Genomic DNA, 25920 nt, shown 5'->3' on the forward strand with positions numbered 1-25920 from the left:
AACCACTTAAACCATCAACACTTAGTAAACTACACCTTTGGCTCTGTACTTGATCTGCTCTTTTCCCCCTCTAAACCAAACCTCTGTGCTGAAAATAGCAGATCTACAAGCTCACAATGCTGTTGTGAGCTTGTAGATCGGCTATTTTTGGCTACGGTTCTCCACAGAATAGAGAGACTAGGGTTCAAGTGGTTAATGTAAAAAATATATATTGGACTGGACCGGACCGTTGGCCTAGCGGTCCGGGCACCTAGGCTCTAATGTAGCCTGACAGCACTTCGCTGATTCGAGTCCCGATCTCGACACCCTTTGTTGCGTGTCACTTCCCATCTCTCTCTCCCCCTTTCCTGTCTACCTACTGTACTATCAATAAAGGCATAAAAAGACCCAAACATGCAGAATGTGTGTCAGGTAGGGAGACCTAGGAGTGTTTTGTAAACAAGCATCAGCTGGTGTTAAGGACCAGACCAAGAGCAGAGAAACCACCTGAATTCACTGGAAGCTCTACTGAAGAGTTTTCAGGACAGCATCCAGGGAGGGAGGGGCCAACAGAGTATAAAACAGTGTAGAACATTTCAATATGGGATACTGAGACAGACAGACAGACAGACAGACAGTGTTGGGAAAGTTCACTTAAAATATGAACTAGTTCAAAGTTCAGTTCACAACTTTTAAAATGAACTAGTTCAAAGTTCAGTTCATAATTCAAAATTTTGAACTAAAGTTCATGGTTCAAAAAATGAACTAGTTCAGTTCTTTTTCGTTCTTTTTTTTTTTCAATATAATAGTGCTGTCAGGCGATTAAAATTATTAATCGCGATTAATCGCATGATTTGTGTAGTTAATCGCGCGATTAATCGCATATTAATCACATATTTTGTATTGGCTCAAACTTGAATGATGAACTGAAAAGCAGTGCATTGTATTGTATATGGAGCAGGATGCATCCAATATATTATTTATTATTATTACTATACTTTTATTATTTATCCAATACATTATAAAACCAATGTTATTTATTTAATTTTATATCCTCTCTGGTGTACATACACAAAGCACCCTATATTTATTATTTCCAGTGGTGTAAAGCCTTGGTTCTCAAAGTGGGGTCCGGGGACCCCCAGGGGTACTTGAGGGGGTTCCAGGGGGTCCCCAGCTAAATGATAGATAGGAACCAAATGGACCCTTATGGCTCTGTAACTCTGAGAGTGTACAAATGGAACCAAATGGACCCTTACGGGTCCATTTGGTTCCATTTGTACACTCTCAGAGTTAGATTGACATTGATTTTACAATATAAATTGGGGTCCCAGAGATAGAAATGCCATTAGATGGGGGTCCGTAGCCCAAATGCATGTCAAACTGGGGGTCCAAGAAATTAAAATGCTTGAAAATCACTGCTATAGAGCCGTAAAAACCTTCTCTTATGGGGGTCCTTGGCATATCTTTTCAAATGGGGGTCCGCGGGCTAATACGTGTCAATTTGGGGGTCCTTGACATGAAAAAGTTTGAGAACCACTGGTGTAAAGTAACTAAGCAAATGTATTCAAGTACTGTACTTAAGTAAAATTTTGAGGTACTCTTACTTTACTAGAGTATTAGCAGTTTTCAGTACTTACTTACTTCTACTCTACATCTCAGAGGCAAATATTGTACTTATTTTTAATTATTTGAAAACATGAGTTACTAGTTACTTTGTAGATTTTACAAATACATTAATCACTTCAGCCCTATTTAAGTTTTGGCTATTGGAAAATAGCCGATCTACAAGCTCACAACAGGTCACGGTTTAACACAGCGAGCTTGTAGATCTGCTATTTTCTAAAGATTTTCATTCATCTTGGGGGGGGGGGGCTGGGGGCTTGTCAAAGTGAGTGTATGACACTGTTAACATCAAAAGCCAGGTGCAGAAGTCCACTTTTAATGCCAAAATATCGGGTCGGACGTCCAGACTACAATATGACGTTCATTCAAAGGTTCGGGGGCCGGGGCTACCGTCCTAAAGTCGGCTGTAGCCTACGGTGCTACGACGCATCAGCCACGGACATGTTGTTGTGACATCCCAAACTCATTTCGCCGTTCCGCGGTGTTTATTAATTCAGCCCAGTTAATTTTGTCGGCAGTGAAGCCAAGGAAACAACACCGATACTTTGGAAGAGACACAAGTCAACTTCCAAATGCTTGTGGCCGGGAAATGAGCTTCGCAGAGCGGATAAAGTGTCAGCTCTTCGCCCTGGCCGAGTGGCCGTAACTGTCTGTGCTGCTCACTAGCTGTTGCTGCAATGAGACTGTTCACTCGGACTCCGCGCTGCGCACATGAATGTGAGACACCGCCTTTCTTTTTTTTTTTTGGGCTGATGGTGCGTTCAAGACGCCTCGGAAACACAGAATAGGATGAAATACAACATGACAAACCGATGTAACCATGGAAATTTGGGACACTCTTGAACGAAGTTAAACTGTGAGAGAACGCCGTTCACAAACGCCAGAATGAACGCGTTCACGATAACGTTCATCTAGCGGATATACAGTACGTTCAGTTCACGTTCGCCCAAAATATGAACGAGTTCATGAACGATCGTTCATTGAACGCGTTCAGGCACAACACTGCAGACAGACAGACAGACAGACAGACAGACAGACAGACAGACAGACAGACAGACAGACAGACAGACAGACAGACAGATACTCACATCTTTTAAGGAGTTGAGGATTTGTCCAGTGTTCATGTCCTCCATGTTTCACACTGTAGGAAGTAGAACAACAATGCATCAATGTCTGACTGTCTAACACAACGTCTCCACTACCTGACACTACAGTGTTTCTGCTACCATTATCTTCACCAGGCAGCCCGTCTGGACAAACTCACTGCCACCTGGCTTGGAGGAGAGGAGTTAGAAACATTTCTTGTTTTTAGATTCATATAGAGTAATGTTATTTCTTCCCATGGTAATGACCAGCAGGCTGTGGTCATATAATGTTAAATTGAGGACATTCAAATGGAACTGCAGCAGTAGGCCTATGTGCTGGATGAGCAACTGTCATGAAATGAGTGAGAGGGGATTTGCTATGTCTTCTTCAGTTAGATCTGTTATTTGAGCTTGTATACCTGCTATTCTCACTGAATGGTTGCCTGCATGTTTAGCTTTGCTTTTCTAATTGTATTTGAAACTAAACAGTTAACATCTAGTTTTATTTGATCTACACACATAATTGGTTGATTTCCAAAACATTTGTTGCCAGTGTTGAATATACAGTAACTTATATGATGTGTCTCTCTGTCATTGAAATGTCTGTCTGCTTCCATCATTATTGACAGGAGGTGAGAGTTCTGTGACTTTAGTGTCATCACTATCTGACTTATTACTTCATTCAGCATAAGAGATGTGTTGTTGTAGGTTGGATTAACATGTAAATCTATCTATAAACGTGAGGAGTGCGTGTGTGTGTGTGTGTGTGTGTGTGTGTGTGTGTGTGTGTGTGTGTGTGTGTGTGTGTGTGTGTGTGTGTGTGTGTGTGTGTGTGTGTGTGTGTGTGTGTGTGTGTGTGTGTGTGTGTGTATCAACCCGGTCATAATTAATGCAACAGATTATTATATACATAATTATTAATTTTCAGCAGGTGCATGACTGTATAATATGGGGTGGGAGGAGGGGATTGTCGTGGCAGACTTGCACAATGGACGTTATGGATTCAGAAGACCTAACAGGACAAAGGACAATTGATGGTTAATTTAAGACAAGTGAAGCTGATAGGACATCTGCTGGAGCAAAAGACAATACAGACCAGTGGTGTAAAGTAACTAATTACATTTACTCAAGTTATGTACTTAAAGTAAACATGTAGGTACTTTACTTAAGTATGGCCATTTTTTATAACTTTATACTCCACTACATCTCAGAGGCAAATATTTTACTTTGTACTCAATTATTTGAAAACATTACTATATAAACACTTTTTTTTTAAAAACTCTGTGTCATTGTTATAGTTAATGTGATCATTTACATCCATGGGCCTCAACCATTCTGAAGAAGAGATTTCTTCTTAGGACCCACTTACTTGGTTTTCACCAAGATTCTGACATTCACCAATGTTTTCTTTTTTTTATTTATTTATTTATAATTTTTCACCCGGTGCCAATTTCCTAAGTGATCCTGGGCGCTACACCAGCCCTACACCAGCGCTACACCAGTCCCCCACAGCCAGGGAGGCCAGGGCCGAGCTCATGCTTCCTTCAGTGCATGAGAGCCAACTGACCTTCTTGTCACCTGACAGGGGGGAGTTTCCCTGGTTGGACGTAGCGCGTGGAAGGAACACGTTATTCCAACCAGTTCCCTTCCCCTCCATCAGGCGCCCCGGCTGTCATGGGGGAGGCGGTATAGCGACCAGGATTACTACATGTTTTTGTGAGGGTATTGACTACCCTAGGAGACACGGGGAGAACATGCAAACTCCACACAGAGTAGGCCCTTTTGCCAACCCCACCCTGGGTATGGGCGCTGATGACGCGGAGGAGAAGACACGCCACCAGCGCCCACAGCGTCCCTGGCGGGAATCGAACCCAGGACCTTCTAGCTGTGAGGCGACAGCGCTACCGACTTAGCATATCTTTAGAGCAGTGGTTTTCAAAGTGCGGTCTGAGGACCTCTGGGGTCCTTGAGGGAGATCCAGGGGGTCAAAAGCAAAACAAGGAACAGTTTAACCACTTTAAATCTATTTTATACAATAGCCGATCTATAAGCTCACAACACCTCCCATTACTGCCCATTTTTAGCTTTTTTTTAAATTATCTGCTATTTTCAAAGCATTTTAAACCCACCCCCAGAAACCCCCAGCCCCCTACTCCCACATACCCCCCACACCCATATCCCAGATAGCTGCCACACCCCCATGTTTTAAAATGACGGGCATTAAAGTCTTTGATATTTGACTTATTCCTGCCTCTGTGTTTGAGTCTGTACTTGGGTTCAACTTGACTATTCAGCGTAACAACACAGAAAGAAAGAAAGAAAGAAAGAAAGAAAGAAAGAAAGAAAGAAAGAAAGAAAGACAGACAGACATACAGACAGGGTGAATTTATCTCAATTGTCACTGTACCTTATCATTATTCTAGTCAAAGTGTGTCACTATGATATAAACCTTATTCACACTCTACAAATAAAGTATCACACACTATTCATAGTATAATCACAGAATAAATAAATGATGACAATAATTAATATAAATTAATCAGACCGTAGAGTTTCCAGTCTACAATGAGGATTCTTCAGTGCATCACACAGCAGATCCAGGTCCAGCCTGGGGTTACCACTTAAGTCCAGGTGTCTTAGATGGGATGGATTAGAACTGAGAGCTGAAGCCACAACTTCAATGTGTTCCTTCTGGAGCTGACAGCCAACAAGTCTGTAATGACAGATTAATGTAAAATCAGAAATGATCAAAACAGATCAGCCAAGTTCACTGTCAAGGAAGTTAACCCATTAAGACCGGGAACACATCTGTGTAACCACTTAAACCATTAATGTATACATTGGCTTATTCAAAAATAGCACAGAGTGCCGCGCTATGAGCTTGTAGATCTGCTATTTTAGAAATATCTTGACATTTTTTGCAAATCTTTGAATATTTATATTTTTTGTTAATTTGTTACTAAAATCTTTGCTTCTGGGGGGTCCCTGGAACAACATATTTTGAGATGGGGGTCTGCGGCCAAATACATATCATTTTGGGGGTCCTTGACATGAAAAAGGTTTGAGCACCACTGATATTATAGCAACATACGTTTTTTCTAAAAACTGATTTAGAAGACATTTGTAGAATCCCCTAAAAATCCCCCAAAGATTTGAGTTACAAATGTTCGCTTTAAAAAATACTGTATATTTTCAAAGATTTGCACACATTTTCAAAAATGTTCATTGAATAGCAGATCTACATATATATATATCTATATTTGCTATTTTTGAATAGCCAAAGAAATCTAAAAAATACAGATATATTTGACCTGGGGACCCCCCACCCTGACAAGCACTTGGAATTGTAGTTGAGGATTTACATTTAGTTTGACTCGGTTCCACAGATAAATACTGTGTAAAAAGCAGATCTACAAGCTCATAACGCCTCACACTGCGAGACGTTGTGAGCTTGTAGATCGGCTATTTTCACAATGTTTGCCTGTTTTTTTTCCCCCCAAAATAATGTGCGGACCCCCCTGGGGGAACCACTGTACAGCAAGCAACTTGCATTGATGTATAAAGTAAGTTGGTAATTCGTCATTAAAGTGAGTAAACCTAAGTAATGACCATAAGCTCATTGTTTCAAAGAGCATCCTCTGTACACCTTCACTAATGCTCTCCTTGGTTTGACTGTTGCTACACCTGTCAACCTTTCACTGCCACCATGACACACACTGGCATGTCAATCACTGTCAACTGTTTCAATGAGACAATCTAAAGGAATTATGCAAGTCACTGACACACACACACACACACACACACACACACACACACACACACACACACACACACACACACACACACACACACACACACACACACACACACACACACACACACACACACACACACACACACACACACACACACACAAAAAGACCCCTCAAAGTGGGGTCTGAGGACCCTCAGGGGTCCTTGAGGGGGTTCCAGGTCCCCAGCATTGTATTGCATGTTCATAAATGTATCATCAAAATGAGTTTAACCACTTTAGCCTTATATACATCAGCTATTTGAAAATAGAAGATCTACATCTACAAGCTCACAAAGTGCAACGATGTGACACATGTGAGCTTGTAGATCGGCTATTGTCAAAGAATCTTAAAAAAATATATCAAATTTGGAATATTTTTTTTAAAACAAATGTTTTGTGGGGGTCCCTGGCACACAATGTATTCAGGTGGGGGTCCGCAGCCAAATACATATTAATTTATATAATACATAATAAAAAGTTTGAGAACCACTGGTTTATACACTATGTCTCTCTGTCTCTCTCTCTCTCTCTGTGTGTGTGTGTGTGTGTGTGTGTGTGTGTGTGTGTGTGTGTGTGTGTGTGTGTGTGTGTGTGTGTGTGTGTGTGTGTGTGTGTGTGTGTGTGTGTGTGTGTGTGTGTGTGTGTGTGTGTGTGTGTGTGTGTGTGTGTGTGTGTGTGTGTGTGTGTGTGTGTGTGTGTGTGTGTGTGCTTGTGCATGTGCATGTGCACACATGTGTTTATAACCTTGTATTATTTTTGAATGAATGAACAAATACATGTAGTATATGAGTGAAAGCTGTTCTAACATGTTGATATTCACATGACTACTAACCTGGCTGTTGTGCAGTTCCTCACAGCTGGGATCAGCCTCCATCGCCCCCCCATGTCTGTGTTGTATTTGTCCAGGTCCAACACCTCCAGAACCTCCTCTGACATCAGCAGCATGGTGGCCAGAACTGAACACTGGGTCTGAGAGAGTTTCTTCCCTGATCTGCTCTCTGACTCCAGGTATTGTTCGATCTCCTGACTTACTGAGGGGTCGTTCATCTCCATCAGACAGTGGAAGATGTTGATACATCTGTCAGGAGAGGCCATGGGATCATCCATCTCCTTCAGGTTGTTGATGGCTCTCTGGTTCTCCTCTTGACTGTTTTCTGTCTGACCCAGCAGGCCTCCTAACAGACTCTGGTTGGACTCCAGTGAGAGACCATGAAGGAAGCGGACAAACAGGTCTAGGTGTCCACTTTTACTATTCAGGGATTTTTTCATAGCAGCCTTCAGGAAGTCAGAGAGGGAGCTGTCACTGTTGTAATCATCATCTTTCAGGAATGTCTTCAGGACCTCCATGTTCCTCTGTGTGAAACAGTTGAACAGGTAGACTGCAGCCAGAAACTCCTGGATGCTCAGATGAACAAAGCTGTAGACTGTTTTCTTGAAGAGCACACTCTCTCTCTTGAAGATCTCTGTGCACACTCCTGAGTACAGTGAGGCTTCTTTCACATCAAGACCACACTCTTCCAGGTCTTCTTGGTAGAACATGATGCTACTTTTCTGCAGATGTTCAAACGCCAGCCTGCCCAGCTTCAGAAGGACTTCCCTGTCAGTCTCCATGAGCTGCTGTTGATTCAGTTTATGTGTCTCATCATACTTCTGCTTCTTCCTGTTTGTCTGGACCCACAGGAAGCGGCTGTACATCTGAGTCAGGGTCTTGGGCAGCTGTCCTGTCTGGTCTGTCTTCAACATGTCCTCCAGAACGGTAGCAGTGATACAACAGAAGACTGGGATGTGACACATGATGTGGATGCTCTTTGATGTCTTCATGTGTGAGATGATTGTGCTGGCCAGCTTCTCATCACTGAATCTCTTCATGAAGAACTCCTCCTTCTGGGGGTCTGTGAACCCTCGTACTTCTGTCACCATGTCAACACATGCAGGAGGGATCTGATTGGCTGCTGCAGGTCTGGTAGTTATCCAGATGACAGCCAATGGGAGCACATTCCTCTCAATGAGGTTTGTCAACAACGAGTCCACTGATGATGTCACTGTGACATCAGAAATGATGTCATTGTTGCGGAAGTTCAGTGAAAACCTGCTTTCATCTAGACCATCAAAGATGAAGCCAACCTTCCAGACAGCGAGCTGCTCTGCTGTGACCTTCTTTAATGTTGGATGGAAAACATGGATCAGTGTGAGAAGACTATGCTGCTCATCTCTGACCAAGTTCAGCTCCCGGAATGAGAAGGGAACCAGGAGAATGACATCTTGATTTTCCAAACCCTTTGCCCAGTCCAGAGTGAACTTACGCACAGAGAATGTTTTTCCAATGCCAGCGATGCCTTTGGTCAGAACTCTTCTGATGGGTGTGTCTCTGCCAAGGAGGAGGGGTTTAAAGATGTCACAGCAGTTGATTGGTTTGTCATGGAGGGTTATCTTCTTGGAAAGTGTCTCTATCTGCCACACCTCATGTTGGTTATTAACCCCTTCACTCTCTCCCACTGTGACGTAGAGCTCTGTGTAGATGTCAGTGAGGGAGGTTCCTGTCTCTTCAGTGATGTGTTCTGTCACACGATCAAGACTGTTCAAACTGATCTTATAATCCTTTAAATGCTCCTGCACACTGACATCTGTGTCAACAAGAAGAGAATTAAGACATTTTAAACATTTTGCTTAAATTATAACGTTACATTCTTACAGCTGTGTACACAAATTATTAATGCGGTAAATATCATGCATTAGGGAGGAAACAAACAATATACAAATAATATTGTTTGAATTGTTTGACAGATGTTACCCTATTTGACAATGCTTTTTTTTGCTATTTAAATATTTAGGTCCTACATGGGCAACTGGCAGCCTGGGGGCCATATGCGGCCCCCACATTCACTTAATGTGGCCCGCTGATTAATATCAGAATAGTGATATATTATTGATTTCAGCTGTTACAATTCCAAACATGCAAAAATGACCCGCTTTAATTACTTCAGTCTATGTCAGTAGCTTAATGACTAGTATTACAATTATATTGTCTTTTTTACGTCCTGAAGTATTTGCATTTAACTCCCTCACTGCCAGAACTTTTTTGTTTTGCGTTTGCCCACTGCCAGAAATTTTTCATTGAAAAAAAAAAAAGTACTCAGGAGCAGAGATACAGAATTTTTAAGTTTTAAGTTAACAAGGAAGTGGTTGGGAGTCTAAATCCTCGAATAATCATATCTCCTTGGTCTTTGGGTAAAAAAAAAAAAAAAAAAAAATGTTTTTTACGTCAGTGGCAGGGTTGGTAAACGGGAATAATTACGTTTATAACGTCAGTGGCAGATAAGCATAACTAAATGCATTTGAAATTAAATAAAAATTGGACTTTTCAGGATACCAAATGCAAAAATAGCAAAAATATTGTATGTGGCGCGTTTTGAGCTTGTAGATCAGCTATTTTTGCTACTTTTGTGTGACATAGAATGGACATCATCAAAGTTGCATCACCCCTGATTTAGGTTATGAACATGAAGTTTTAATTAGTATAAACTGTGTCCAGTCTTACGTTGTCCACTGCTGGTTTGTCTGGGTGTCTTCAGTCCAGGTGTGGTTCTGGATGTCTTTCCACACTGGGGACAGTCATGGTGTTCTGTTGGAGCAGACTGGTCCCAGTATGAGGTGATGCACTGTCTGCAGAACCAGTGTCCACAGCTGGTAGAGACTGGATCTGTCAGAACCTCCTCACACACTGAACACCTGGACGCCTGCTCTGTCACAACACAACTCCTCCTCTTCCTGTCTCTGTGCACATGAAGAGTTATTTATTATGACTATATTCCTGGTGGATGTAAGGGTATTTCCATACTTTTTGGTGTTGGTATAAAATAATAGTGTCCATGCTGTCATGGAATTATGTACAGTATTCATGATTCTTATTTAGTCTGTGCACTGTGACAATATGTGACCATTTTTGACTGAAGGACAGTCATTGTTCAGGAAAGGAAAAAAACTTTTTTTTTAACACAAAATGAGTTTATAGCCCAGTTAGACTCTTCACATACCAGAGAATGTCTGACAGAAATTTCAGAGCTTAAATCAACATGTAAATATGAAATACATGCATAAACATGTATTCAAATATAAGGTTAGAGCTAGCATGTGCTAGCATTGCTAACAAAATCCTCAGTTTCCATCCAAACATTGCGAAATTGCGGTAAAATCCACTATTTCTACCCAATCATTTTGAAAGGTATCACTAGTCTGTTGGCTTGTGTCTAATGTAAATGTCAAATAAAGATGTATAAACAATCATATTTTGTTAAAACTGTTGTGAAAAGGTATCTTATCTATATTAAATATATCTTGGTTAAGTCCTCCTGGTCACTGGAACCAGCCAGTTCCAGCAGGGGGCAGTGGCAAACACTTCTCAGAGAGCATAAATAACAAAGAGTGCCTAAACCATTAAACAAAGGATATGTAAATCCCGCTATGCATGATGGGATTGATAGCCCTGTTTACTATCTTTGAATGAGATCCATTCAACTGGTCTTTTCTGTACTGTAGAGTTTTAACTTGACTTCAGTTCTGTAAGCTGTAGTTTCAAAGATATTCACTCAATCTTATTAACCAATGTATCATTATTTTGCTATGATTCCCTGCTTTCAAATGACATGAAAAAGTGAAATGAAAAAATACTAGATGACTGTCTCCCAGTCAACTTTGGTCACATATAGGTAATAAAATACTAAAACCTCCTAGACTGTCTGTCTGTCTGTCTGTCTGTCTGTCTGTCTGTCTGTCTGTCTGTCTGTCTGTCTGTCTGTCTGTCTAAATATCTCTATGTCTGTATCAGGCTGACAACCTTAATACAAATATATTGTATATTAATATGTTTATTAATAACTGAAAATAAACATGATTAATACCATCATAACCTGTTCATATTACAAAACTAAAGTATTAAGAGCCAGAACATTATATACCTCATGATCTGTGATCAGTAGAGTTTGATAACAACTAAATCATGTCCAAGACAACCTAAGAATGACTGAATCAAAGATCACTACAGCTGACAGTGAGATACTCTACTACTGTCTACATCTGTGAGCAGATACAAGACATTCTTTGTGTCTTTCCAGATGAAGTTCACAGAGATCAGTGATCTTACTTTGTGTCTGGAGGTCCAGGTTCATTACTGAAGGTAGGAGGTTCTCCGTTAGACCGGTCACTCTGCATAGACACACAGCTGGGTGTTGGAGACTCTGGTCTGTGGTAAATACTTCTGGAATCAAAATAAAACAAAGTTTATCCAATTATCATACACTGACGATTACGTTTGTTGATACATTACTCTAGGTTTGACAATTGAACATCATTATTCTATTATAATAGACTAGGTGTAACTAGTGGGATTTCTGCTGATATAGTGTGTGTGTGTGTGTGTGCGTGTGTGTGTGTGTGTGTGTGTGTGTGTGTGTGTGTGTGTGTGTGTGTGTGTGTGTGTGTGTGTGTGTGTGTGTGTGTGTGTGTGTGTGTGTGTGTGTGAGTGCGTGCGTGCGTGCGTGCGTGCGTGCGTGCGTGCGTGCGTGCGTGCGCATGTGTGTTAGTTTATAATTACAATTACCACAGATGGTAATACATACAGTTCATTATGACAGAGTTCTTGAAGGATGTGGTAAAATAGTCGACATATTGTCTCTCCCAATTCCTCTCATATTTCACTTCTGTCTAAACTTGAAATATGACCTTTGAGGTCACATTGAGGCACCATTAGAGATAATAATAGATTAAAAGTCTATTAGTTATCTATCAATGAATCATTCTGATTGCATTAAACTAAATCCATCTCATCTACTTTGGAATGTATGATGATTAGTTTATTAACAACTGGAAATAAACTCCATTAATATCATCACAGAACCTGTTCATACTACAAAACTAAAGTATTAAGAGCCAGAACATTATATACCTCATGATCTGTGCTCAGTACAGTTTGATAACAAACTAAATCATGTGTTGTTTTCTGTGTGTTTTACATTCTGACCTGTGATCAGTAGAGTGGTGTTCATCTTTGAAGGTAATAGGTCTAATCATGGACCAGTCACTCTTCATGGAGACACAGCTGGGTACAGGAGACCCTGATCTGTGCTGATCAACCCTGATAGAAAGAGAGGATGAACATTATTTACTTTATTTGTATTCAATCATACAATCCATGTAGAATCCACACACACTTCTAGTCAAACATCTCTTATATGAACTCTCTACTCTGAAGTATAAAACACTTCAACGTCCACAGGGAACATTTCAGAAGTGCAGCGATCGTGGTGCAGAAACATCTTTCTACACTGAGTTTGGTTTTAATGACAAACATTAATTAACATGGTTCATTTGATGTCATTTGTATATAGTTTAGAGAAAACAACTGTGAATAGTTAATAAATAAACAGAGGAGGGCTGTGGACAGTTCAGACACCTGCCTACCAGTGACATCATCGGTTGAAAGGTTTGGTCTTCAAAGGTTCAGATTTTAAACATTCTTCTTGATTGTTTAATCACATCTGGGTGAACATTCAGCAAAATTAGCAGACCTATAAGCTCACTCCATGACAAGTTGTGAGCTTGTAGATCGTCTATTTTGGGCAAAGTGATTTAGTGTAGAGGGGAAGAAATGTACGGACCACGTAGAGAGCCCTGAGGAACTCCAGTCAACTAAGTATATAGAGTGTATGTTAAACAATACATCAGTTTGTATAAAGGAAGTCAGTACTTGAGTAGTATTTTCACTAGATTATTTTACATCTACTCAAGCCATTAGTATTTTAAAGTAACAATACTTTTACTTGAGTACAGTTTAGGGCTACTCTATGCCAGACAACCTAAGAATGACTGAATCAAAGATCACTACAGCTGACAGTGAGATACTCTACTACTGTCTACATCTGTGAGCAGATACAAGACATTCTTTGTATCTTTCCAGATGAAGTTCACAGAGATCAGTGATCTTACTTTGTGTTTGGAGGTCCAGGTTCATTACTGAAGTCAGGAGGTTCTCCTTTAGACCAGTCACTCTGCATAGACACACAGCTGGTTGTTGGAGACTCTGGTCTGTGGTAAACACTTCTGGAATCATAATTAAAAAATATAGCTGCAAGCAGCGATAATACGGGGCCAGTGAATAGAGAGAGAGAGAGACATGGAAACGGAATAGATTGAAGAGAGAGAGAGTGACATGGAAACAATAGATTGATGAGAGAGAGAGATGGAAACATAATGGTTTGATTGGACATCTCAACCTACTGCCATTAACAGGATTCGAACTCTCAACCTTCAGACTAATAGGCTGCAACACTACCTATAGTGCTATAGCTTTGTCCAGGCTGATATTGTCTGTTGAAGATCATAAACTCTTGCCTTCTTTCATGAACCAAGCCCCTGTTTCACTAACACTAAGATCACTCGTTCACAAACCATTTATCAATGAAGAAATTGTACATCTCCTCAGAACCAAAACTAGTGAAAGTAGCCGATCTACAAGCTCACAAACCATGAAAAGTTGTGAGATTGTAGATCAGCTATTTTCAGATAAAGTATGTCATACGTTGAAAAAACGTACTCTCAAATAAGCATTTCAGGTTATCTTTACCATTTGCACATGTATTCATTGATACAGTCATGTTGTTTGCAATTCAACTTAAATTAAGTCTGCATCAAGTGAGGCTTGAACTGGCGACCTTGAGATTGTGAGGCATTCATTTAAGGGAGACGCCATTGGCCCAACAGACAAGTAACTATGAAAAAGGAGATGATACAGTTTCACGCAAATAGCTGAAAAATCCTGGGTTTAAGTGTTTTTCAAACTGCTCAAAATTGCGGAAAATCTAAGGGCGGAGCTTAATGGTCAAATCGATACGTGTGTTCCTCATGAGTCAAGGCACATGTGTAAGCAAGTTTCACGACTTTCGGCCAAACGAGGCATGACTTATGCCTGTTTAAAGTCTGCCTTTTCAAAAAATTGCTATAGCGCCCCCTTTTGGCCAATTGGAATGAGATTGGTTTCAGTGATATTTGGAATGACCCTGTACATTTCTGCAAAGTTTCAAAGAAATGTGAGTCTGCATGTATGTTTTAGGCACAGATGAATAATTTTCATGAAACTGTAATAGTTAAAATCTATCTCCTCCTGGGATTTTTGAGCAATCTGCACGAAACGTTTAACACTTGAACTTTGGACCACTGCCTACAAAAGTTTCCAACGGATTTTCCATAAGTGAAAAAATGCAGAAGTTAGGAGCCAATGACTGTTTTACATATAATTCAAAATGGTGGGTGATCTAAAGGTCAGAGGTCAAAAGTCAGACCACAAAAGTTGTCGGGCATGAAGAGACGCATGTGTGTATCGAAGTTTCATGGTTGTAGGTCAAACAGGGCATGAGTTGTACCTGTTCAAAGTTGGCACTTTCAATTGAGTGCTATAGCGCCACCCTTTGACGAATGAGTGTGAGAATTATTTCTTGGTAGTTTTTCATGAGCATCTACCATATGGCCGAGTTTCGTAAAAAGCGTATGCACGGTTAAGCCAGAACTGGCAAAAACAAGTATTTTTCAAACTGCTCAAAATTGCGGAAAATCTAAGGGCGGAGCTTAATGGTCAAATCGATACGTGTGTTCCTCATGAGTCAAGGCACATGTGTAAGCAAGTTTCACGACTTTCGGCCAAACGAGGCATGACTTATGCCTGTTTAGAGTCTGCCTTTTCAAAAAATTGCTATAGCGCCCCCTTTTGGCCAATTGGAGTAAGATTGGTTTCAGTGATATTTGGAATGACCCTCTACATTTCTGCAAAGTTTCAAAGAAATGTGAGTCTGCATGTATGTTTTAGGCACAGATGAATAATTTTCATAAAACTGTAATAGTTAAAATCTATCTCCTCCTGGGATTTTTGAGCAATCTGCACGAAACGTTTAACACTTGAACTTTGGACCACTGCCTACAAAAATTTCCAACATATTTTCCATAAGTGAAAAAATGCAGAGGTTAGGAGCCAATGACTGTTTTTCATATAATTCAAAATGGTGGGAGATCTAAAGGTCAGAGGTCAAAAGTCAGACCACAAAAGTTGTCGGGCATGAAGAGACGCATGTGTGTATCGAAGTTTCATGGTTGTAGGTCAAACAGGGCATGAGTTGTACCTGTTCAAAGTTGGCACTTTCAATTGAGTGCTATAGCGCCACCTTTGGACGAAAGATTGTGAGAATTATTTCTTGATCGTTTTTCATGACCATCTACCATATGGCCGAGTTTCGTAAAAAGCGACTGCACGGTTCAGCCAGAACTGCGAAAATAACAATGCCAATAACAAAACAGGTCCAGAGCTGAGCTCTGGCCCCGTAAATATAGCTGCAAGCAGCGATAATACGGGGCCAGTGAGAGAGAGACAGACAGACATGGAAACTGGAAGAGAGAGAGAGAGAGAGAGAGAGAGAGAGAGAGAGAGAGAGAGAGAGAGAGAGAGAGAGATGGAAACTGGAGAGAGAGGGAGGGAAAGAGACAGAGAGAGAGAGAGAGAGAGAGAGAGAGAGAGAGAGAGAGAGAGAGAGAGAGAGAGAGATGGAAACTGGAGAGAGAGGGAGGGAAGAGAGAGAGAGAGAGAGAGAGAGAGAGAGAGAGAGAGAGAGAGAGAGAGAGAGAGAGAGAGAGAGAGACATGGAAACGGAATAGATTGATGAGAGAGAGAGAGATGGAAACAGAATGGATTGATTGGACATCTCAACCTATTGCCATTGACAGGAATCGAATTCTCAACCTTCGGACTAATAGGCTTCAACATTACCTATAGTGCTATAGCTTTGTCCAGGCTGATGTTGTCTGTTGAAGATCATAAACTCTTGCCTTCTGTCATGAACCAAGCCAACACTAAGATCACTCGTTCACAAACCATTTACCAATAGAGAAATTGTATGTCTCCTCGCAACCGAAAACAGTGAAAGCAGCTGATCTACAAGCTCAGAAACACGTTGCTATCTGAAAAGTTTTGAGATTGTAGATCGGCTATTTTCAGAATGAAGTATGTCAAACATTGAAAAAGCGTACTCTCAAATAAGCATTTCAGGTTATCTTTACCATTTGCACATGTATTCATTGATACAGTCATGTTGTTTGCAATTCAACTTAAATGAAGTCTGCATCAATTGAGGCTTGAACTGGCGACCTTGAGATTGTGAGGCACTTATTTAAGGGAGACGCCATTGGACCAACAGACAAGGAACTGTGAAAAAGGAGACCACACAGATGATACAGTTTACAAAAATTTCCAACGGATTTTCCATAAGTGAAACAATGCAGAAGTTAGGATCCAATGACTGATTTTCATATCATTCAAAATGGTGGGAGATCTAAAGGTCAGAGGTCAAAAGTCAGAGGGTGAAAGTTGTTCAGCATGAGGAGACGCATATTTGTATCCAAGTTTCATGGCTGTAGGTCAAACAGGGCATGAGTTGTACCTGTTCAAAGTTGGCACTTTCAATTGAGTGCTATAGCGCCACCCTTTGACGAATGAGTGTGAGAATTATTTCTTGATAGTTTTTCATGTGCATCTACCATATGGCTGAGTTTCGTAAAAAGCGTATGCACGGTTAAGCCAGAATTGCCAAAAACAAGTATTTTTCAAACTGCTCAAAATTGCGGACAATCTAAGGGCGGAGCTTACTGGTCAAAGTGATACATGTGTTCCTCATGAGTCGAGGCACAAGTGTAACCAAGTTTCACGACTTTCGGCCAAACGAGGCATGACTTATGCCTGTTTAAAGTTTGCATTTTCAAAGAATTGCTATAGCGTCCCCCTTTGGCCAATTGGAGTAAGATTGGTTTCAGTGATATTTGGAATGACCCTGTACATTTCTGCAAAGTTTCAAAGAAATGTGAGTCTGCATGTATGTTTTAGGTGCAGATGAATAATTTTCATAAAACTGTAATAGTTAAAATCTATCTCCTCCTGGGATTTTTGAGCAATCTGCACGAAACGTTTAACACTTCAACTTTGGACCTCTGCCTACAAATATTTCCAACGGATTTTCCATAAGTGAAAAAATGCAGAAGTTAAGAGCCAATGACTGTTTTTCATATAATTCAAAATGGTGGGAGATCTAAAGGTCAGAGGTCAAAAGTCAGAGGGTGAAAGTTGTTCAGCATGAGGAGACGCATATGTGTATCCAAGTTTCATGGCTGTAGGTCAAACAGGGCATGAGTTGTACCTGTTCAAAGTTGCCATTTTCAATTGAGTGCTATAGCGCCACCTTTGGACGAAAAATTGTGAGAATTATTTCTTGATAGTTTTTCATGACCATCTACCATATGGCCGAGTTTCGTAAAAAGCGACAGCACGGTTCAGCCAGAACTGCGAAAAGTGGCAGAAGAAGAAGTGACAGAATACTGCCAATAACAAAAGAGGTCCAGAGCTGAGCTCTGGCCCCGTAAATATTAAATGTATTTAATTATCATACACTGACCATGATGTGTGTTGATGCATTATTAAAACCATCATAACCTGTTCATTCTACAAAACCAGAACATGATCTCTGCTCAGTGGAGTTTGATAACTAGTTCCCATCACTAACACATGCCTAGCCAGAGTTTTTGATCTCCACATTACAACTAATTAAAAACTCAGGAAAATGGATAAACAGGATACTGTAGATTGACGATGTTATCAACTGTAAATGATGATGATAATGGAGTTGTTTGGAGGAACATGACTGACATGTAGCTCTGGTCAATATAGCGTTAGAAGGAGTTCTCCTCAACACTATGAGACTTTTCGGCCATTGCCCACATACAGCCGGTAGCACAGGCTCTCGACTGTAGTAAAAATAAAGAATACACTTTCACTACACATCAAAACAAAGATGATTTTAAGATGTTGAAAACCTACTTTCCTTAGTGGGAACACTCTGAGCCCCCCATGTCCTAGTGTCTAAAATACACTTTTTGGCCAGATAGAAAATAATTCAGTGGACATCATTTTTGTGTAGTAACTCCACTGCGCCCCCAACAGATCTGGTCAATGGAATTGTTCTATTGACAAGCAAAAGTGTTTTCTTAATTGATACTCCAGTCAAGAGGCTGTGCTACCGACGATATGCGAGCAATGACCGAAAAGTCACATAGTGTTGAGGAGAACTCCTATAGAGTTTATATTACATAATAAATCATATTTGAATAAAGGGAGTCAGTACTTGAGTAGTATTTTCACTTTTACATTTACTCAAATCATTATTATTTTGAAGTAACAATACTTTTACTTGAGTACAGTTTAGGGCTACTCTATGTCCAAGACAACAATCAACGAATCAAAGATCACTACAGCTGACAGTGAGATCCTCTACTACTGTCTACATCTGTGAGCAGATACAACACATTCTTTGTGTCTTTCCAGATGAAGTTCTCAGAGATCAGTGATCTTACTTTGTGTCTGGAGGTCCAGGTTCATTACTGAAGTTAGGAGGTTCTGCTTTAGACCGGTCACTCTGCATAGACACACAGCTGGGTGTTGGAGACTCTGGTCTGTGGTAAATAGACGTAAATAACACTATTAATACCATCATAACCTGTTTATACAATACAACTAAAGCATTAAGAGCCATACCATGATCTGTGCTCAGTACAGTTTGATAACAACTAAATCATGTGTTTTCTGTGTGTTTTACATTCTGACCTGTGATCAGTAGAGTGGTGTTCATCTTTGAAGGTAATAGGCTGACCCATGGACCAGTCACTCTTCATGGAGACACAGCTGGGTACAGGAGACCCTGATCTGTGCTGATCACTTCTAGAATCAAAATAATGTAAAACAAAAAATGATTCAGTTATCATAGTTCCCCACTAACCATGATGTGTGTTGATACATTACTGTAGGGTTGACAATAGAACACCATTCTTCTTTTATAATGATTGACGATTGATTTGTACTCTTTTTATTGGTTACATATTAGAATAGAATAGAATAGTCCTGACGTGTTATTTTTGTCACATTATGTGTATATATGTACACATAGCGTGAAATTCGCCCTCTGCTTTTAACCCATCCTATAACAACTAGGAGCAGTGGGCAGCCTTCTCCCTCCATTGGCGCCCGGGGAGCAAGTAGGGGTGAAGAGTCTTGCTCAAGGAAACACACATCGACACATTGCTGTCATGGCCTGGAATCGTACCTGGGACAACCAGGGGTCTGGCTACCCAGGCGGGCTCACTAACCACTCAGCTATGGCCGCCCCGACATATTGATATAATCTAGAGACAGACAGAACCACTTTGAACCTGGACTCCATGAGGTCATGTCATTATAGGTGTGACATTTTAAAATAAATAGCAGATCTGCAAGCTCACAAAGCATTGTGATGCAAGGTATTGTGAGCTTGTAGATCTGTTATTTTTGCTACTTTTGAGTGACACGGACAGGAACCCAGACATCTTTAAATCGTTGACAGCTAATAATCCTCATGTTCTTGTGGTTGATGAAGGGTCTGTGTAAAGGTTGACCAAGCGGTCAAGGCTCCAAAAATCAACAGTGAAGACTGTTTAAATTAAATAAAGATAAGACTTGGAAAAATAGACTTAAAGCACAACTAAAGACAACACACCATACAGTGAGTGAACAAAAAGGCTATCCCTTGACTAAGGGCCCTGGCAGCTCTGTCTCAAGGCTCCCTTAAATAGGGAGTGGATCTACCACAAGCACAGAAACAGTTAACCTCAAAATGAGCTTATCTACAAGCTTACAACTATCTGATGAATAAATAACCTACCACATAAATAGATGTACTTTAAACTAAACACCATTTAGGGTTTGAATTTACTTCAAAAGACATAGAAATACTTTGCTCATCAACATTGTCAAACACCCCTCCTCCTCTACAGTACTTGGCACGTTCCACCATAGACATATAAAGGTAGACGCCTCCTCTGGCTCTGAAGCGTGTGCATCTCGGACGCACTTCCGCTTCTGGGGCTAGAATAAAAAAGAAGGATGGATTACAGGGGCGTGTCCCAGCGTAGTACCGGGGTATTGCACATGCGCAGTGTTATCAGGAAGTGCACGACGGAGTGCTCCAGCAGAGGCGCTACATAAAAACCCCCAGGATCCCTTCTCAGTCGGTCGAGGTGTGTGTTTGTTGTTCTCTCCACTCAGCACCTAAACAGCTGGAGGTTTGTAATTCTAATACACAAGTGGACTAAATGACTTACATAGTTATAAAGAACAACAACAAAGTGACATAAACCCCCATATCCAAGTTTGGGCTACTATTCATTCAGTGATATGCCACACAATTGTGCCTATTATGGCACTAAATAGGCCTACTTGTTTTGGCCATATTAACATTTCATTTCAGCAAATAAAGATCTTCAGCAGGTCTCCGTGGCTACTGAAGTGACACAAAACAAACACTACCGTTTAAGGGTCACACGCTGCCATCTACTGAGCCTTTTTGTATGTTCAGGCAGGATTTTACTGCGCATGTGCAATACCCCAGTACTACTCTGGGACACGCCCCTGTAATCCATCCTTCTTATTTATTCTAGTTCTGGGGGGCAAGTTGGAAACTTCCGTGTGCGTCACAGAAGGGGGCGTTCAGTAGGCCAATCAGAGGAAGGTGGGGGCGGGACAACTAGATTCTGACAAGTCCTGGAAAAGACGTGCTGTGATTGGCCAGTAGTCAACGCGCTGTGATTGGCCAATGCCCGTCCCCCCGGAAATATGGCGGCCACCATACCAAGCATGTCGCTCCAATGAACTGCAGAGACCAATGAGGTATCTAGGTTTCTATATCTGTGCGTTCCACCCCTTCTTAAACCAAATGGACTGACCCTGCTCTGTTTGGGCAGTTCCATGTCAGATTCAGAGGGGTGCCAGTACTGCAGAGGAAAGACCAGGTGACAAACACACATTTCAGCTCGGTTCCAATAAACAGTGTTTAAATAAACATAACGTTTGAAGCCCTGAAGTCTGTGTGTTATTTCTACATTGAATGAATACAGGTAACAATCATATGCTACGAATAGTCACTTCCCTCTTAGTGTGTCTATGTAGAGGACACGGTCTGTATTAGAGATAACCTGAACCTTTGACCCTATCCTAGAGGAAACCTTTTGTGTGTGTGTGTGTGTGTGTGTGTGTGTGTGTGTGTGTGTGTGTGTGTGTGTGTGTGTGTGTGTGTGTGTGTGTGTGTGTGTGTGTGTGTGTGTGTGTGTGTGTGTGTGTGTGTGTTTGTGTTAAAGTGGTGATTGTGACATCAGAGCAGCAGACAGGCTGAATCACTGTTATGGTTTATGGATGTTATAAAGGTCATGTTTATGGTGTGTGAGAGAGGAGGTTTTATTGGTGCTCCTCCAGTCAGAATCTAAATGAGGCGTCTGTGTTCAACATGAGAGTTGTGTTGAATGTGGAAGTGTGCACACGATGCAAACCCACCTATATGTGTCACTATACTATCTAATACACTCTTTACATCCTTAAAGTTGGCCATACAACCCATGACCAAAAAATATAGTCATTTTGTATTTTAAACAAAATGCCAGACGCCAGATTAGGGAAATACTGTCCTGTGGTACGGCACTAGACTGTAGATGAGGTAAAAGCTTCTTTAAGGTGCAATCGCTTTCTGACTTTTCTCACTCCATTTAAGATAGCAATGCTGCAACAATGCACCAGACCACACCTCATTTAAAGACCCCCACACCTACAGTATGAACACACACCAGACCACACCTCATTTAAAGACCACCACACCTACAGTATGGACACACACCAGACCACACCTCATTTAAAGACCACCACACCTACAGTATGGACACACACCAGACCACACCTCATTTAAAGACCACCACACCTACAGTATGGACACACAGATGGTGGGGTGTATTTGGTACTTGTACAACATAAAGGAAAACTGTCAGACAAAGACTCACTCACTGCATAAAAATTAAGGAAAACTCCTATTTATTGTCTCCACCAGTGTGGTGGAGAGTATGTTTTCGTCTCCGTCCTTCCGTGTGTGTGTTCGTCTCAGCCAAGCTAACATTGGTCAAGCTTCACGTGACACGTGACAATATGTTGTCACCAATGCTTTGATTGGCTAGCGAGACGCATGATGAAATAAAAACCTATAAATAGATTCAAAAAATCATTTATATTTTTTGAAGTGAGCTTCCATCAGCCAAGCTAACATTGGTCAAGTGACACGTGACAATATGTAATATAAATAGGTAAGACAGGATTAATCAGGAACAGTGCTGGCGGAGACCTGTGCTCCGAGGAGCACATTTTCTAGTTTTAAATAATCATAATGTGTTCTGTGCTCATAGTGAAGGGTGAGCAAAGGTTTCTCTCCTGGGACCTTCATCAGTGCTATCAGGGTGCACTGACTTCAGATAGCACTGATGAAGGTCCCAGGAGCGAAACGTTTGCTTATTTAAATTCAGACCTCACTATGAGCACAGAGCACATTATGAGCATTTAAAATAAAGACATTATATTGTCTTAAGTCTGTCTAAGGAGTTTTCCTTAATGTTTATGCAGTGAGTGAGTCTTTTTCTGACGGATTTCCTTCATGTTTTTGAGACCACCGCACCTGCAGTCAACCTTGACCAAAGGACAAAGAAGGGCTCAACAGTTTTCCCTGTTCTTTAGTATTTGTACAACATGAACACTATGGCCAACAAGTTGGACTGATCGTAAACAATAATAAAACCAAAGTCATGCCCATCAACACCAATGCACCAACACATATAACAATAGAGGAACAGGTCTAGGAAAATGCAGATCATTTTACATATCTTGGAAGTATCATTCACCTGTGATGGGGGAGCAAGTAAGGACATGCAAAACCGGATCAACAAAGCATTTACAAAACCTTCATAAGACTTAAACAAATCAAACCAATACAGCACCAAAACAACACTCCGGATCTACCAAAGCTGCGTACTATCAACACTACTGTACAGTGCAGAATGCTGGAAAACCACAGAAAGCGACATCCATAGATCATGAACTTTTCACACTTCATGCCTGAGCAGAATCCTGGGTATATTCTGGCCCAAGACCATCTGGAACAATAAACTCCTCAACATCACCCAACAAGACGACATGCATGCACTGCATAATCAATAAACACAGGTGGACCTGGATTGGCCATGTCCTCAGAATGGACATCAATGTTATCCCAAGAGTCTCATTACACTGGACCCCAGAAGGCAAAATAAAGAAAGGGAGGCCTAAAACTACATGGCGGAGGACCATAGAGAAGGAGCTCCAGCAACAACACCAGAGCTGGGGGACCATAGAGAAGATGGTCAAAGACAGATGGAAGTGGAGAAACTTTGTTGCTGCCCTATATGCCAGCCGGTGTATTGGGGATAAGTAAGTAAGTAACAACATGGACACTGTGCCTGAAAATGACCTCTGTGGTTGTAAACTAGCAATGACTGAGAGCTGCACTTTGCACCTTTTTTATGACAGGTGTAAAATAGGGCCCTGGCCTACACTATGTCTTGTTTTTAAGTTGCATGTACAATTTAACACTTTGTCATGTTCTAGTGTTGTGTATGTTGTTTAGGAGGATTCACATACTTTGTGTGTGGAGGTCCAGGTTCATTACTGAAGTCAGGAGGTTGTTCATTAGACCGGCCACTCTTCATAGACACACAGCTGGATGTTGGAGACTCTGGTCTGTGGTAAACACTTTTGGAATCATACAAATATAGATAATTATCAGGTGGATGAAAAAGTCAATTTGTTCAAGATTCCTAAATGTTACGTCCCATAATATTAGGTATAAAAAGTGTAATAGAGTCATATTCTAGGGGTTTGGCTTCACCACAGTGTAGCAATAATAATAGAGACACAATAAATATAGTTAAAAAAAAACACAGAGTTTCTTAGATGGATAGATATTCCATAGTTTGTTGGGTAGCACTTTAGATGTCTGTGCTATGTCATGTTCTAGTGCTGTGTATATGGTATTCTGTGAATATGGAGGATTCACATACTTTAAGTGTGGAGGTCCAGGTTCATTACTGAAGTGTGGAGGGTCATCTTTAGACACACAGCTGGCTGTTGGAGGCTCTGGTCTGTGGATGTGCTGTTTGTCACTTCCCTCCTCCTCTCTCTCCACAGACTCACTCATCTTTAGGTCTTTATTTAACCTGTCAAGATTACTGACAATACAAAAAAAAAAGAAAATTATGTATAAATGTGACACACACACACACACACACACACACACACACACACACACACACACACACACACACACACACACACACACACACACACACACACACACACACACACACACACACACACACACACACACACACACACACACACGTTTTTCAGTCCAAGGACCCCTGGTCGTCATGGTGCTGCTCTTTGTTTATAGAGTCTATAGAGCTGCTATTACATTTTACTGCTTGTTGACAGAGCAGTTTGTATGAGCTGTCATTCATCATCAGACTGTTAATCATTGACAGATTGTCAACCAATTCTCTATGCCAGGGATCTGCAACTTTTTTCAGCCCAGGAGAGAGATGAAGCAGGGACCCCCTAGCTGAGAGAGAGATGAAGCAGGGACCCCCTAGCTGAGAGAGAGATGAAGCAGGGACCCCCTAGCTGAGAGAGAGATGAAGCAGGGACCCCCCACTACATGTTGTATAAAATGATGTTGCAGATTAAACTTGTTCATAGATAGCTTCACAGACTTGTTTGACAGACACTGCTTGACCTTTCACCCTATACTCTTTGCTTTCCCGCCCCTCTTCACCAAACCTCTTCGCTGAAAATAGCAGATCTACAAGCTCACAACGCCGCGGCGCGAGCCGTTGTGAGCTTGTAGATCTTTCAGGTAATGTTCCCCTCAGAATAGTGATGCAAGGGTTCAAGTGGTTAGTGTTAAAAAAAAAAGTTCCTATCACACAAAGATTTGACGGCCCCCCTGCAGTAACTCTGAGGACCCCTAGGGGTCTGTTGAAGACCCCTTAAAGAGTATTAAAAATAGCGTATTAAAACACTTACCCTCCATTCCACTGTTGTGTTGCTGTGCTGTGTTTCCTCTCCTACTGTTGTGTTGTGTTTCCTCTCCTACTGTTGTGTTGTGTTTCCTCTCCTACTGTTGTGTTGTGTTTCCTCTCCTACAGTTGTGTTGTGTTTCCTCTCCTACTGTTGTGTTGTGTTTCCTCTCCTACTGTTGTGTTGTGTTTCCTCTCCTACTGTTGTGTTGTGTTTCCTCTCCTACAGTTGTGTTGTGTTTCCTCTCCTACTGTTGTGTCAGAATGGAGGTTGAACACAGAGTGTTTGCTCTCCTACTGTTGCTAGGCCACGCCCACTAATAATCTACACCCCCACACGGGGACAGTTCTCCATTCAGAAACACCGCCATTCCTACCATTGACTTCTATTATTCGGAATGGCAG

General features: G+C 41.2%; 1 protein-coding gene across 1 annotated transcript; it reads right to left on the bottom strand.

Moving 5' to 3' along the window:
- Nucleotides 1-5225: 5225 nt before the first annotated feature.
- LOC311041238 (protein NLRC3-like) lies at nt 5226-24649 on the bottom strand (the record flags this gene model as incomplete). Its single annotated transcript, XM_084086141.1, has 10 exons — nt 24499-24649; nt 24080-24190; nt 19169-19282; nt 18919-19017; nt 13465-13578; nt 12500-12613; nt 11624-11737; nt 10022-10257; nt 7316-9107; nt 5226-5403 (listed from the first exon to the last, which is right to left on the bottom strand). Exons 1-10 carry the CDS (start codon nt 24633-24635, stop codon nt 5226-5228), a joined length of 3009 nt encoding a protein of 1002 aa, XP_083942267.1. The 5' UTR covers nt 24636-24649.
- Between the last annotated feature and the right edge of the window lie 1271 nt (nt 24650-25920).

Source organism: Gymnoscopelus microlampas, assembly GCF_963454915.1.
Source record: "Gymnoscopelus microlampas genome assembly, contig: SCAFFOLD_115, whole genome shotgun sequence".
Classification (NCBI taxonomy): domain Eukaryota; kingdom Metazoa; phylum Chordata; class Actinopteri; order Myctophiformes; family Myctophidae; genus Gymnoscopelus; species Gymnoscopelus microlampas.